Here is a 14,782-nt window from a genome sequence, read left to right on the forward strand (position 1 = left end):
AAAATGTTTTAAAATAATCACATGTGAGGCTGATTCACTTAGGGCCGGTTGTTCGAACGCTAATCAACAATGATCATTATCAAATATTTAATTATTGTCACCAAAACTGTCAATGTCAACTTTGTTTGGGTTGCTGAAAACATAATTAATTACAATTATGAGATTTATTATTAATTATGTTAATAATTATTGTTATATTAATTGATTATAGACCCCACAGACTTTTTAACAACCCAAACAAAGTTGACATTGACAGTAATTAATTATTTGATAATGATCATTGTTGATTAGCATTCGAACAACCGGCCCTAAGTCTACAAGGTGATATTGATCACCTATCTAACTGGTGTATGCAAAATGGTATGTGTTTGAATGCATCCAAATGCCATATTCTTCGTTTCCACTGAACTTATCATCCAATCATCTTCGAATATAGTATAAATAATCTGATCTTATATTCTGCCTCTGAAACTAGGGATCTAAGTGTGATCCTTGACTCCGCCCTTAGCTATAAATCACACATTTCCAGTACAATACAGAAGTCTATGAAGATGCTTGGCTTTATAAAAAGAACCACCAGAGACTTTACAAACATCTCAGCTATTAAATCCCTTTATTTCTCCCTGGTTAGATCTCATTTCGATTACTGTTCCACAATTTGGTCCCCCTATTACTTTACTCATAAACTGAAACTTGAGGCTGTCCAACACAATTTTCTGAGATATGCTGCCACTAAGATGCATGTATACTACGACTATTCTGCATTAGAGCGCATACTGAACTTACCTCCTCTTGAGGTACGCAGAAAACAAAGAGACTTAATAATGTTATTTAAAATTATCAACGGGCTGTGTAACTGCCCCAAGCTTCTCTCCAAAATATCTCTATTTGTCCCCAGTCGTTCGACTAGGCAGGTGCAAACCTTTTATGTCTCTTTTCATAGATTCAATTATTCCTACAACACATTTATTCCTAGAACTCTTCGATTAGCTAACTCATTAAATAACCTCGAAATTTTTAATATATCAGTTTCCCGCTTTAAAAACCATATTTCTTCCCTAACTTTTTAATATTTTCGGCCAGAGCTTTTGTATTGTGATTAGTGTTACATGACCTGTATGTATTAGATGACTCAAAACCGTTATATCTTGGAACATTTCTGAATTGATTTTTTTTTTTTTTTTATCCCTTTATTGACAATCAGATATAAAACAAACATCTATAAGTCAATTTGTTGGTCTTACATTAAATTAAATTATTGTAAATGTGGTGACGTGGAGAGGTAAACATCCAGCGATGTTTCCTCAGTTACCTCTTAGGTCGGAGGGCCAGCTTCTTCTTAGTCTTCTATTGTGGACAGGTTGCAGTAGTGGATGAAGTAGTGGATTAGGATGGTCTTCTAGTTTGTTGTGGTGTTTTCTGTTGTTTTCTCGGATGACTTCGGTTACATATGGAATTTTTAGATCTGTGTGTAGAGTTTGGTTTGATACATACCATGGTGCATTAACTATTGCTCGAAGTATCTTGGATTGCGCTCTCTGGATAATCACAGTATTGGATTTGCTAGCACAGCCCCACAGTTCAATGCCATAAGTCCAGATTGGCTTTATCACTGCTTTATATATTAGCAATTTGTTTTCTATTGAAAGATGGGAATTTCTTCCAATGAGCCAGTAAAGTTCTTTGGTTTTTAGGTCAAGTTGCATTCTTTTCTTTGTTATATGGTGTTTCCAGTTGAGTTTATTGTCAAAGTGTAGCCCTAGATATTTGACTTGATTACTTTGTGGTATTTTTATTTGATTGATGGTTACTGGTGGGCAGGTTCCAGTCCGGAGAGTGAATGTTATATGGGATGATTTTGTTTCGTTTACCTTAAACTTCCACTTCTTCAGCCATATTTCAAGTGAGTTTAGATGCTCTTGGAGATTTTGTGTTGCTGCAATAGGATCGTCATGCTTGGCAAAAATAGCAGTGTCGTCTGCAAATGTCCCGATGGTTGTTTTATCATTTGTAGGCAAGTCATATGTATATAGTATGTACAATAATGGTCCTAGTATGCTCCCTTGAGGTACGCCAGAGTGAATAGGCTTGTATTCCGAGACTTCTTCATTAACTTTTACTTTAAACTGCCGTTCGTGTAGGTAGGCTCTCAGTAGGTTGTAGTAACTTGCTGGAAGAATTCTTTTTATTTTGCATAACAAGCCTGGATGCCAGACTTTGTCAAAAGCCTGACTGATGTCTATAAAGGCTGCTGTGCAGTACTGCTGATTTTCAAGTGACTGGTTAATGGCGTTGACTATGCGATGGCATTGTTGTATCGTTGAATGGCTTTGTCGAAATCCGAACTGATGATCTGGGATCCAATTTTGTGGATTTATTTCTGCATTTATTCTGTTTAGGATAAGTCTTTCAAGCAACTTGGAGATTGTTGGTAATAAGCTGATAGGCCTATATGATGAGACATCTAGAGGGTTTTTGCCAGGCTTTGGTATCATAATTATTTGTCCAATTTTGAGTGCTTTGGGCCAGTAGTCACATCTAAGTATTGCATTGAATATGTGCAGTAGTTTAACTATGCCCTTTTTGGGTATTTCTTTTAACATTTTTGCGGTTATCAGATCTTCGCCTGGTGCCTTCTTTGGGTTTAGGGTGGCAATTACGTCTCTAATTTCTTTTGGAGTAAATAGTTTTATTCGGTCCTGTATCTGTAGTGGTTCTTCTAATATTTGGTTCGCTTCTGGTACTTGGTCGTCATTTAGTGGAGTAAAAACTTCTGCTAAATACTCGGCAAATAGGTCAGCCTTTTCTTTATCACTTTTTGCCCATGGTCCTGGTGGTGTTGAATTTTTACGTATTGGAGGTAATGCTGTTATTGGCTTTCTCTTACTTTTTATGGGCTTCCATATAGAGTTGTCTTGTCTTGAAAGATTGGTGATATAATTCGTAAATGACTCATTTTTGACTTCTTGCAGCTTTGATTTTAATTTGTTGCTGATGCGATTGTATCTTGTTCTGCTGTCTGGTGTGTGTGTTCGTTGCCATGCAGATCTGGCCTTTCTTTTTTCAGCTACCAGTTTTTTTATTTCTAAAGGTATATTACTTATGTTTCTGTTGGGACTACTTTGTGGGGTAGCTGATTTAGCTGCATACTGTAGTATGTTTATAAATTTGTTATAGTCCTCTTCTATTTCTTCCGGTTTTTTCAGCCTCGTTGTTATTTCGATAGTATCGTGAATTATTTGTCGGTAAGTGTCCCAGTTTGTTTTATTGTTGTGCAGGTGGAGTTTTGGTTTTTTAGTGATAACTGTTGTACTTACCGTTGCTATTATTGGGCTATGGTCAGTAGTTAGGTCATAGCTTGGTGTTATATCTGTATAAGTTATACCGATACCGTTTGTTATGAAGAAGTCCAATAAATCTGGTTTTTTGTTGGGATCGGTCGGCCAGTATGTTGGTGTTCCCGTTGAGATAAATGAGTAATTCTTATTTTGTATAACATGTGCCAGTTCTCTGCCTTTTGTTGTTATAAGTCGTGACCCCCACAAGGTATGCTTGCTGTTGTAATCTCCCCCAGCAATGAATTTTGGTCCTAAAGTTTGGAAAAATTCTTCATAGTGTTCTCGTTTTAGATTATGGCGAGGAGGGCAGTACACAGCTGTTACGTTGACATTATATGGAAGTGCTTCAACGCATACTGTCGTTGCTTGTATGTGTTCTTCTTTGTACTTCAGTAGTTCATGATGTTTAATATTTTCTTTGATGAGTATTGCTGTACCTCCGTGGGCTGTGCCGTCAGGATGCTCAGTATGATATAGTTTATATTTAGGTATGTTAAAATAAGTTCTGTTTGTGAAGTGTGTTTCACTAATTAAAAATATGTCAATTTTATTTATGTCTAGAAATATTTTCACTTCTTCTGTATGGCTTGGAAGGCCGTTGGCATTCCATTGGGCTATTCGAAGAAACTTAGCCATTTATTTCATTTTGTTCATAAGCATGGTAAGCATGTTGAGGACCATGCTATTTTGTTGGATTAGTTGGTTGAATAGATTCTTGAATTCTTCCAAAAACTTGTTTAACACAGTGGTTGTATCTTCTGTTTGGTTGCGTTTAGTTACTTCAGCATAGCTCATGCCCTGGGGCAGTGGATTGGATAGTTGTTGTGTGTTTCTTGTGTATATATCATTTGTGTAGATTGCTGATGGGTTTTGATGCTCTCCATTGTTTTTATTGCTTCCTTTGGTAAGTTTCTTATAGTGATCACATCCCTTGTAATTGGCTGGGTGGCCTCCATTGCATAACGCACATATGGCTGGCGTCTCCTTTGACTTTTTGCACGTGGTGGTATTGTGTGAGCCTCCGCATTTTACACAGACGTATGGTTTATTACAATATGATTTGGAATGTCCATATTGTTGGCATCTCATGCACTGTATTATACTGTTTTTTTGAGTTCGTGGAGGTTCTATGTGTACTACTCTGTTCTGTAGGCCTGTTATATTATAGACATCTTTGTTGTTTTGCGCGGGTTCTAAATCTACAAAGAAGAGATTAAGTGGTTCTTTGGTTTTTTGTTGTTTTACATTAACTATGTTTCTCACTTTGTGCCCTAACTGAGATAGCTCACTTTTTATGTCATCAGTATTGGTTGAGTGATGTAAGTATCTGATCACGATTCTGTAGGCTCGTTCTTCTTTTAGTTGGTACGTGTGATGGTATATATTTTTTTCCTTGAACTCCTTAACCAATTTTCGGTATATTTCTGGTGTTTCACAATTTATTTTGACAACGTTGTTTATTAAACTTTTTGTCTGGTATTCTTCTTTTTTGGCTATTTCCTCTAATTGCTTTGTCATCTCTTTGAAATCCTGTACCCCGTGTACAAATATTGGTGGAGGTTTTGGTATTTTGTTGGTTTCGACGTTTCCAATATTTTCTTCTGTTTCTTTCGACAGCGGTTGGAATCGGTTACCTGTTTCAATTTCGCTTGGATTTGGTTTGTTGTTATGTATTTTCTTTCTTTTATTGCTTCCCATGACTTGCCAAGCGTTTTTACTGTTTGTCTGATTTTCTTCTTCATCTTCACTGGTTGATGTCATATAGTGAGTTTCTCTGTCTTCGATATTTGCACTATTTTTACTTGATGTCGGCATTTGCTGCTGAACTGGTTGAGAGCTGAACTGGTTGGTATTTACTGTCTGTATAGGAGTTGTATGATACTGTTGTTGCATAGTTGGCATATTCATGTTCATTGCATTTTCTGGTTGCTTCATCATTGTTGGCTGCCACTGTAGTTGGTTATTGGTTGCTTGTGGTATTTGTAAATTTATTGGATCACTCTGTATGGTTTGTTGTTGATAAACTGGTTGTCCATTTCTGAACCCAATAAGATTCCCCGAAGGGAACATATTGTTTTGTTTTTCTCACTTATTGCTAATGGGTTTTTTTTTTATTGTTGTTGATAAGATAATTAGAATTCTTAATCACCGGTTTTTCGGAGCGCTTTAACGATGTTTACACCTCGATGGCCCAGCGACGACTGTCTGAATTGATTTAGGTGATATCTTTTGTTTGTAATTGTACTGACCTAATGTTATCTTATTCTTTTTTTTTTCTTTTTTGTAACTGTACTACTCAGAATTATTTTTTCTCAAACCACTTTGTTATGCTATATTATGATAATTTATGTTATATAATTGGTTAACATTAATGTTATATAATTGTATAATTGTTATATAATTTAGAACACTGTAACATTTATATTTGAATAGGGCTTGCCCATGAATAAATAAATAAATAAATAAATAAGTAAATCATGATTTGGGATTGCTCCTCGTAACATTCAACGTGTCTTGGTTTGTTTACTTCTAGTGCATCTTTATTGTGTTTTTTATTTTACCCAAAAACCTGTTTTGGAAATATCTCGCAACTTTTATTATTTCTCCAGTGGACAGGTGAAATAAAATTACATTTTATTTCCATATGAGTGCAGCAAGACAGGCCTCACCCATCCGCTGGAGGGTTAAAACACCTCTCAAATTGTTTAAAAAGAAAACTTGTCAGTTCTTATATTCTAAAGCGATTGTAAAACAAGTATATGTTTAATTTTTGTCATTTTATGGTAGACAACTGCAGAAAACATCCAAATTACTAAAATTTGTCCATAAAGTGAGGTTGTCCATTCTTTTCCCTTCGCCGTGTCAAAATTTCACAGCCTGTTTCATTGACTAAGAGTGTTTGTTCAAATTGGGCTGACCATTGGCCATCGGCAGTGACTGCTGTCCATTTGTCGGGCCACATTTCATCACGCCAAGTACCTTCTGATATCATTGGTTCGATTGTAAAGCAATGGCCTGGTTTCATCACACCAATAGCTCTGTTTTCTATAACAAAATAATCAGTTATGACCAATGGTAAATTACAACAATATTCAATAATAAAATAAAAGTAAGTTGATAAATAACACAACCTAGCAAATATACTAGAATAAAATTAACAAGAAAAGGAATTTATGTTGTTTTCCTATGTTTAAAGCTAAAGTATATCTGAGGTCCACCTGCCTCATCTAAATGCTCCAAGTGATCCCTGAATGTCAATTTAGATCCCAGTCTAATATCCCAAATTATATTAAAAAAAAATGACAAAATTTTTTAAATTAAATTAAACAAGCCACAATTAATGATAAGACAATAAGCCACAAATTGAACATTTTTAGATTAATATCAATAAACGCAGTATCATTAAATCTTCGGAATAACATGGGCCTACGCTTCTTTTAGTTAAAAAAAGCAGACTTACTTGCATAATGGGGTACATTGGGTGCTGTATGGAATAACCTATGGATCCCATGACCACAGTAGCTCCTAACCACCTGATAGCCATGGCTTTGGGCATGCTTTTGAATGATATTACCTATTTCTCTATATTTTTCTCCTGGTTTAACAATATCTATAGCTTTCATTAGACATTCGTGAGTAACCTTAAAAAAGTTAAATATCAAAATGTCTGAAAAAGTATTGCAGTAAAAAAAAATAAATGATTATGGGAAAAATAGGCAAAGAAGTTTTTGTCCAATTTAACACATTGAATGTGAACTAGGAGATAACTCGTAGATTGTGCTCTTGTCTAGGACGCCTGAGTTATCTCCTAGTAATATATTGTGATTAAATATATTTGCCAGTATATGACAGATTTCATGAAATTGCTGTGGCAGTCAACATGTTACGAATATTCTTAGAAAAAGTAATAATAACATACCTTTACTAAGTTTTTATGCTTCTCACTGACATTTCCCACAAAGAAAGTCTCATTCAAGTCACCATGGAAGCCTCTGTGATAAACAGTGACATCTACATTGCATAAATCGCCATCCACAAGTGGTCTACTATCAGGAATTCCATGACAAATAACTTCATTGACAGATGTACAGCACGATGCTGGGAATTCATAATAATTTAGAGGAGATGGATAACAATCACGTTCAATGCAAGCCTCATGTACTATTCTATCAATTTCATCAGTAGTTACTCCAACATCACATACTCTTGCAGCTTCATCTATGACTTCTCTGCCTAGTCTGCTAGCTACTTTAACGCCTACAAAAAACCATCGATAAAACTAAATTTAAAATAGTTTTTGTATACATACCCTCAATTTCTTCATCATCCAACACTTTAATGAGTCCAGAACCTTTGACAGCTTGTTCACTAAGAGGATATCCTTGTGGGTGATCCGCATAATCTGGTCTTTGAATCTGAGGTGGTACAGTTCTTTTGGCTGATTGTGGAAAAGGTCTCAACTTCCCTGTGTACGAATAACTGGGCCAAGGATTGTAGGAATCTTCTTTCTTTCCATCTACATTTTCTCCTTCTAAAATTTAAATGTTAAACATTCATTAGTTAAGTATAAGCAACCTTATAAACATATTATTCCTCTACAATAATTATGTCGGTGAAAGAAACTCAGTGATGAGTACAGGCCGGTTAATTGTATACTCTAAATTTTCAATAAAACATACTTATATAATTTAAAAGTGTGTAAAAATATCTTGACATTTTCAAACTATCATGAGAAGCATGATCTGTACTCTGTACTACATACCTAACCTTACTTACTGGCTAAAGAGTGGATAATTTTGTGAGTTTTCCAATTACTCTTGAAGCATTCTTGTGAACAAAATATGGAGCCCGGGATTCCCAGTTTAATGCAAGTAGGGCATTGTAATTTTGCCGGATTTAAACAACCTGGTGTTTCACATTGACCCAAACTTGCCATTTCTATAATTTATTTTGTTGAAATGGAAAAAAGGCAGAGTGAAAAAGAAACGTCAAACGTCATAGGATCAAGGCCACAGAGGAACTGTCAAATGGAATAACCAACTTAATAAAAACAAAATTTCAAATATATTTTTTAAAGTGTTGAAAACATATCTATGGGCCTAGAAAACGCATTATTATTTAACAATAATCTTTGTTTTGCTTAATCTTTGGCTGCATACAAGCTAAACTGTTTATAAGCGTATAAAAGTCTTCGAGCTCAGCCTCAGCATGACTCGATTCTAGATCCTGACCCGAATATTAGCGGCGTGTTTGTGTTGCCTATATAAACTTAAATAGACGTTGCCTAAGCCCTTTTAAAGGGGCAATTGCATCCAATTTGTCGGGGCGAACTTTTTACATGTCTTTTTAAATAATATTTACGTTTATACACTTTTCCGCATTCCACGCACTTATTAATTCTTTCCACACCGAACATTTTCGTTGTCAAGAAAATTAAATACCTACTCAAAAGCAAACACAAGCACAGAACTGTGAACAGTAGAAATGATTGAATCGGAGCTGTTCAATTGGTAATTATACAAAGAGTCTACATTCTACCACATCCAATACTATTTTAACATTAAATATCATGTAACCGCAGTAAGCTTTTTATTATCACTAAATTATAGTCTTTTCAGCGTTTCAAAAGGGGAGAGATTAAATGTCCAGCAAACGACGGCAATGTTGCCAGATTCCTTTTAGCGGGAATTTTAAAATTTTATAGCAGTTTGGTTTTAATTTGACAGTTCTGTTTTCTCAAGTCAAAAATCTTAACCTTACTTTTACAAGTGATTAGGATTATTATTATTATTTTATTTACATGTAAATTGAAACAATAAATATTGTGCTGTGTCATAATTTCAAACTCATTATGTTGCAGTCTTTTCCAGTTGATAAAATTGCAATTCAAAAACTTTTAGGTAGGTACGTGTAACTTCCACATTATTATTTATTTTTTAAGTATTAAGGTTGATGTTGATATCAAAAATTTAGATTTCAAAGATAGTTTTATGTAGGTAGATACTAATAGAGTAATACTAGATAATAGATTAGATACAAAGTAAGCTGTAAGTAGTATAACTGCCCATGTAATCACCTGTTATGTTGTTTTTTTTTTAGATTTGCACTGTATGGATGGCACAGGAAGAGAACAAGAACATGAAACATCTTATTATGAATGTATATGTATGTGATCCTCAAAAAATTATTTTACAAAACAAGATAGAGAAAGAGCTTTAAAATCCCAAGGATCCTGCAAAATGTTTATTTGGTGTACTAGTCGAATAATAGTATCTAAAAATATTGAAACTATTTTAAAACACATTACGGGCATGAGGATGATATAGAGCACTTACATAAATACCAAAATCAGATAAATATCTCTTCAAAGTTTATTTTGAGACTTTCTTCAAAAATGTAAGTAAAATATTTGCATATCGACAGCCGAAAGGCAGGACTTCGTAACTGAAAAAATTTTATAACATGAGTTACTTCAGTTTTCGCTTTAGAATAAGTGTATCGGCAGCTATTAAACAGCGATTACAACTGGGAAAGTTTCCGGAAGGCTTCCAAAAGGCTTTCCCAGCTCTAAAAGCTGTTTATTAGGTGCTGATACACTTATTCTAAAGCGAAAACCGAAGTAACTCATTTTATACAAATTTTTCAGTTATGAGGTCACTAAACCACTTTTTAAATATTACTCATGAATATTTACTACAGTTTACAATTTCAAACTAGTGTGTTTGATTCTCCTATACCTATATTTTACTTTTTTTAGTAAACTTCAGACTGTTCAGGATAGCATAATAGCATAGGAGGCGAATTAAAAAGAATTGATTTACTTACAAGAAAAGATATCACAAACATTAAACTCTCTTATGGCATTGATTTGAAAGATGGGTATATGTACAATGATGATGCAACCAGTGTTTATTTTTGGGTTGAATGCTTACAGACTCATGTCCAATATTATTTTACAAACAACAGGGCATACTAATGGATATTCATTCTGAATTTAACATTTATGATTTTTGTCTTATTTCCTTAATACTGTGCCAAAAGGAAATGTTAATTAAGTTTGGTAAATCCTTTATAGCAATCGATGGAACTCATGGGCTCAATTCCTATGACTTTGAACTTATTGACAGTATTAGTAAAAGATGAATTTGGGAATGGATTTTGTACTGCTTTCTTATTTTCAAATAGAAAAGATACCTACTTTAATTTACCAATTTTTTTAAATACATGTCTGTGTTGGTATTATATGTATAGTCAAATGTTTTCATATCAGGCATAAGCGACACCTTTTACAATGCCTCGTCAAATGTAATGGGTATTGCTCCTAATAGACTGTTAAGTGCCTGGCACATATATAGGGCATGGTAAGTAAATCTTAATAAAATATCTGATTCTGAAAAAAATACTATTATGTATACAAGATGTATTAATGATGGTTTAGAGAGTATTAATAGCTTTTTGGGTAGACTTCTAAGTGATGTAGATACATACAATTTTAGTAAGTATTTCCAGTAGAACTACTACAATAACATCCAACAATGGGCCTATTGTTATAGGAAGGGGTTGTGGAATTAATACCAATATGACCATTCAAAATTTTCATAAAATTTTGGATAAAAGGGTATCCATTAGTTGTTATAAGTTAAGTTTAAAACTTGGCACTCATGGAGAGCTATACCATAATATATAATAGGTATATCTCATAATATTACATCTCATATTGTTCACTACAGTAGTAATGAGTGAGCCTGCATACACAGAACCATAATAATATATTATAGTTCGTGTATGCAGGCTCACTCATTACAATAGTGAGCAATATGAGATATAACATATTATAGTATAAGTCTCTGTGCATGACCAGATTAACATGTTTGGTGCCCATCTCGAACAAGCTCCACTTGGCTGGTACCACATACTTAAATCATTTATTTAGTTACACAGTACTACTCACATAACTTATGTGTCGTCAGTACCTTCCGTAAAACCTTCGTGATGCTACCCATACGTCATGGCCACTGAATGTGTTAAAGCTTGTTAATGTAGGAGAGTTATACTAAAATATATATCTTATATTATATTGCCTTAAATAGAAAAAATATCTTATTTAAATTGTATCCATGTAAGTTTTGATTTAATGAAATAAACCTTTTAATCAAAAAAGTGTTGTTTACTTGTGTACACCCAGCAATATCCTGATCATAGATAAATAATATAGTATTACCGGATCCTGATATGCAGACGCCAATAGGGCTTTTCATCGATTGTCATTTGTTTCGAGCTTCTGTCATGAGTCACATAATATTAATGTATCTACGCTACGTCATACGTCTTTGGTTTGTATCATTGGTATATACCAATAACGTACGACGTAGATATATTAATATTATGTGACACATGACAGAAGCTCGAAACAAATGACTGTGAATGAAATGCCCTATTGAATAGGGCTTTTCATCGATTGTCATTTACTTCGAGCTTCGGTCAAGTGTCACATAATATTAATATATCTACGTCATATGTCTTTGGTTTGTATCATTGGCAATATCAATAACATATGACATAGATATATTAATATTAGACAACACATGACAAAAGCTCGAAACAAATGACTGAGTGAAAAGCCCTATATCATGTAAATACAAGTCATAAAGATGTCTTTCTACGGTTAAAATTTCACAGCCTAAAGACATCATTAATGTAACTTCTTAAGCCGTCACAAAATTACTGCAATAAGAAAATAGAATTTATTAACTCGCCTCGCCCCAGGCAAAGTAAAGGTGCTAGGCCACTAAGAATGTTTTTTTCAATTTTTTTATTTTGCGGCTTTAGCGCTTAGCTATTTAGCCAGATACATGATGAGGATTAATATTATTATAATACATATTAAAACTAATTCAAATTACTAGTAATTTTATTAATATTCTGAATAATTATGTAACCACTTAATACTAAAATAAAAGTGTCCATCTATACTATCCCAACACATTTTCACCTTTGAAATCGTAAATTTCCATTCCCATTAAAAAATCATTTGTACTGTATAAGTATATTTCTTTTGAGCTTCATTTTTTTTTCAAAATACTGCAACATGAGTTTTAAATTATGACACAGTACAATACTTGTTTCAATATTTACATGTAAATAAAATAATCCTAATTACTTGTAAAAGTAAGGTTATAAATTTAAGAATACAGAACTCTCTTAAAACCAAAGTGGCATTAGACTAATTTTAAAATTCCCGCTAAAAGGAAAAAGGTAAATCTGGCAACAGTGCCGTCGTTTGCTGGACATTTAATCTCTCCCTTTCAAAAGGCCCATTTCGTCGATTCAAGTTTATATAGGCAACCCAAATTACACGCCGCTACGCATCGGGTCAAGATTTAGACAGAATACTCAGACTGCTACTAAAATTGGGCTTGTTAGGTTGGCTATATGTCGATTTGACAGACCGACATTTTGATTAGTTTTCTTTGCGCATTGGTTTTTTGGTGCGGCGGTGTGCCTTTTTCCTATAAAAAAATAATTAATAGTATTTACTATATCAACTAATTACAACAATTCTCGGATTTAATATCCTAGATCTTAATTAACGCTATGTCAAAGAGAAGAATTGATGTAATGGATCCCTTCATCAAAAAGAAAAGGTATGATTCTAAAAGGTTTACCATTTTTATACCCAGATTATATTCTTGTACATTTTAGGGAAGAACGTGGTATAAGTACAGCTGTAACAACAACTTCTGTCTCTGTTAATCCTTACTCAGGATTACCATTTACACAAAAGTATCATGAGCTCTTTAGAAAAAGAATTTGTCTTCCAGTGTTTGAATACAGAGCAGACTTCATGAGACTTCTAAGTGACCACCAGTGCATAGTGCTCGTCGGTGAAACAGGTAAGGATTATCAATGAAATGAAGTAAGTGAATAACCCATTTTTAAATCCAGTGACAAAACCTACCTAACCAACTATAGTCCCATCAGTATACTCAGTTCAAACCCCAAAGTATTTGAAAGGCTGTTATGTGACATTCAAATCACACTACTTTAACCTCTACTATACCTCGTTTTTAAACTAGGAGGAGTAATTCAAATTTACCCTGCCATAAAGCTTGTTTGTAATTGGTCCAATCACAGGCAAGTTTACTCCACAAATTTATGAAATTTGGACACTATTGGCCTTTAAATGTTCATAGGTTAATTAAGTTATATCAGCGATTTTTTGTTTTTTCTTTGTTACTGCTTTAATTTGTAACTAGATGTTTAGTCTACATTTATAAAATAAAAAACAGTTGTTTTCTCTTTAGCAACATATTAGTAATATAATATTTATGGATTACTGTGGAAGGCTGACATGATCAACCAAAAAAGATGTTTTTGTTTACATTGATATATTATGACAAGTGGCATAAAAGAAATAGCCTGAAACTGAATGCAACTAAATGTAAAACCATGACTTTTCCCAGTCCAGCGGTGCTATTGTTTTTGGACCATAATATTGGTCACTATACTCTTGAAAGAACTTCCCTTTTTATCAGTCACCCTTGATACAAACTTACAGTAGTGTACATACCCGTTTTCTATCAGTGGCCATCCCAACTGGTTTTCTCCTACTTGCTCTCTTACTTGGAACAAAAGAATACACCAACGGCAGTGTTTTCTTTGCTAAGACCCAAACACTTGGTATTTGTTCTCAGTCTGGCTCTGGTATTTGCCAGAGTAATAACATAAGACAGTGGCGTGATATTCTTTCTAGCGTCGTTTTTCTTTAAAAGTACTGAAGTTTTATTTATTTATTTATTTATTTTACGGGCAAGCCCAATTCTACAAAAATACATAGTGTACAGAAAAAAAACAATAACATAATATAATATAAAAAACAGACATACAGGAATATAAATATAATATTAGAAGTAAACATGTACTATGAAATAATATCATAAAACCAAGTTAACAAATTACAGACGCTTCACTCAAATATTGATCCCATGTAAATTTCTTTTAAAACAACTGATGGAGTTGTCGAACAGTTGTAAATTGTAAAGCGAGTTTGCTAAATTCAAGACTCTGGGTATGAACGAAAAAAGTGAATAATTAAACCTGTGGAATGGTACATAAAATGTTCGCACTTGTCTAGTGGTGCGAGGTGGTACAAACAGTGCGATCTTATTAAGTAGTTGAGAACAACTGCATATACCATTTAAGATCTTGAATAATAGCAAAAGGTCCCTTTGTTTTCTCCTGCTTGCAAGAGAAGGGACCTGCAGTTGATGCTGCCATACAGCGTAATCTTGATAGGTATGAAGCTTAAAAGCAATGTAACGGAAGAAACTATTTTGGACTTGTTCAAGTTTCCTAATGTAGACCAAGTAGTGTGGGGACCACACTGAAGAACAATACTCGAGGTGAGACCTGACCAAAGAGAAGTAAAGAACTCTAATACTGGA

General features: G+C 33.9%; 2 protein-coding genes and 1 long non-coding RNA gene across 5 annotated transcripts in view; 2 read left to right on the plus strand and 1 right to left on the minus strand.

Annotated features, from left to right (window-relative positions):
• Positions 1-6,080: 6,080 nt before the first annotated feature.
• LOC114327798 (methionine aminopeptidase 1) lies at positions 6,081-8,355 on the minus strand. Of its 2 annotated transcripts, none has more exons than XM_028276508.2 (5): positions 8,115-8,355; positions 7,648-7,869; positions 7,258-7,595; positions 6,799-6,979; positions 6,081-6,383 (listed from the first exon to the last, which is right to left on the minus strand). In XM_028276508.2, the coding sequence occupies exons 1-5, from the start codon at positions 8,272-8,274 to the stop codon at positions 6,151-6,153; spliced, it is 1,134 nt and encodes a 377-aa protein (XP_028132309.1). In that variant the 5' UTR covers positions 8,275-8,355; the 3' UTR covers positions 6,081-6,150. The 2 variants fall into 2 exon arrangements, with proteins under 2 accessions (XP_028132309.1, XP_050515576.1); XM_050659619.1 differs by lacking the exon at positions 8,115-8,355 and adding an exon at positions 8,018-8,069.
• A 706-nt stretch (positions 8,356-9,061) lies between these two features.
• On the plus strand, positions 9,062-11,693 carry LOC126890567 (uncharacterized). Of its 2 annotated transcripts, none has more exons than XR_007700367.1 (4): positions 9,062-9,242; positions 9,438-9,734; positions 10,096-11,057; positions 11,130-11,693. It is a non-coding gene; the product is annotated as an uncharacterized LOC126890567 (long non-coding RNA). The 2 variants fall into 2 exon arrangements; XR_007700366.1 differs by having other exon boundaries at positions 9,063-9,238.
• Positions 11,694-12,764: 1,071 nt separating this feature from the next.
• The window catches only part of LOC114327797 (putative pre-mRNA-splicing factor ATP-dependent RNA helicase PRP1), a 46,012-nt gene continuing 43,994 nt past the window's right edge, over positions 12,765-14,782 (plus strand). Inside the window, exons 1-2 of the mRNA XM_028276507.2 lie at positions 12,765-12,982; positions 13,041-13,231. Of these exons, the coding sequence (XP_028132308.1) occupies positions 12,933-12,982; positions 13,041-13,231 (241 nt within the window). The 5' untranslated portion in view covers positions 12,765-12,932. The remainder of the gene's footprint in view (positions 12,983-13,040; positions 13,232-14,782) is intronic.

Source organism: Diabrotica virgifera, chromosome 8 (assembly GCF_917563875.1).
Source record: "Diabrotica virgifera virgifera chromosome 8, PGI_DIABVI_V3a".
Classification (NCBI taxonomy): domain Eukaryota; kingdom Metazoa; phylum Arthropoda; class Insecta; order Coleoptera; family Chrysomelidae; genus Diabrotica; species Diabrotica virgifera.

Bases quoted from the DNA above. Each gene is read 5' to 3' on its own strand.
- LOC114327798 (XM_028276508.2), bottom strand. From the start codon at position 8,274: ATGGCAAGTTTGGGTCAATGTGAAACACCAGGTTGTTTAAATCCGGCA. The intron at 7,870-8,114 runs GTAAGTAAGGTT...TTTAAATTTTAG, and splicing joins AATTATCCACTCTTTAGCCA to AAGGAGAAAATGTAGATGGA. The intron at 6,384-6,798 runs GTAAGTCTGCTT...ATTTTGTTATAG, and splicing joins CAATGTACCCCATTATGCAA to AAAACAGAGCTATTGGTGTG.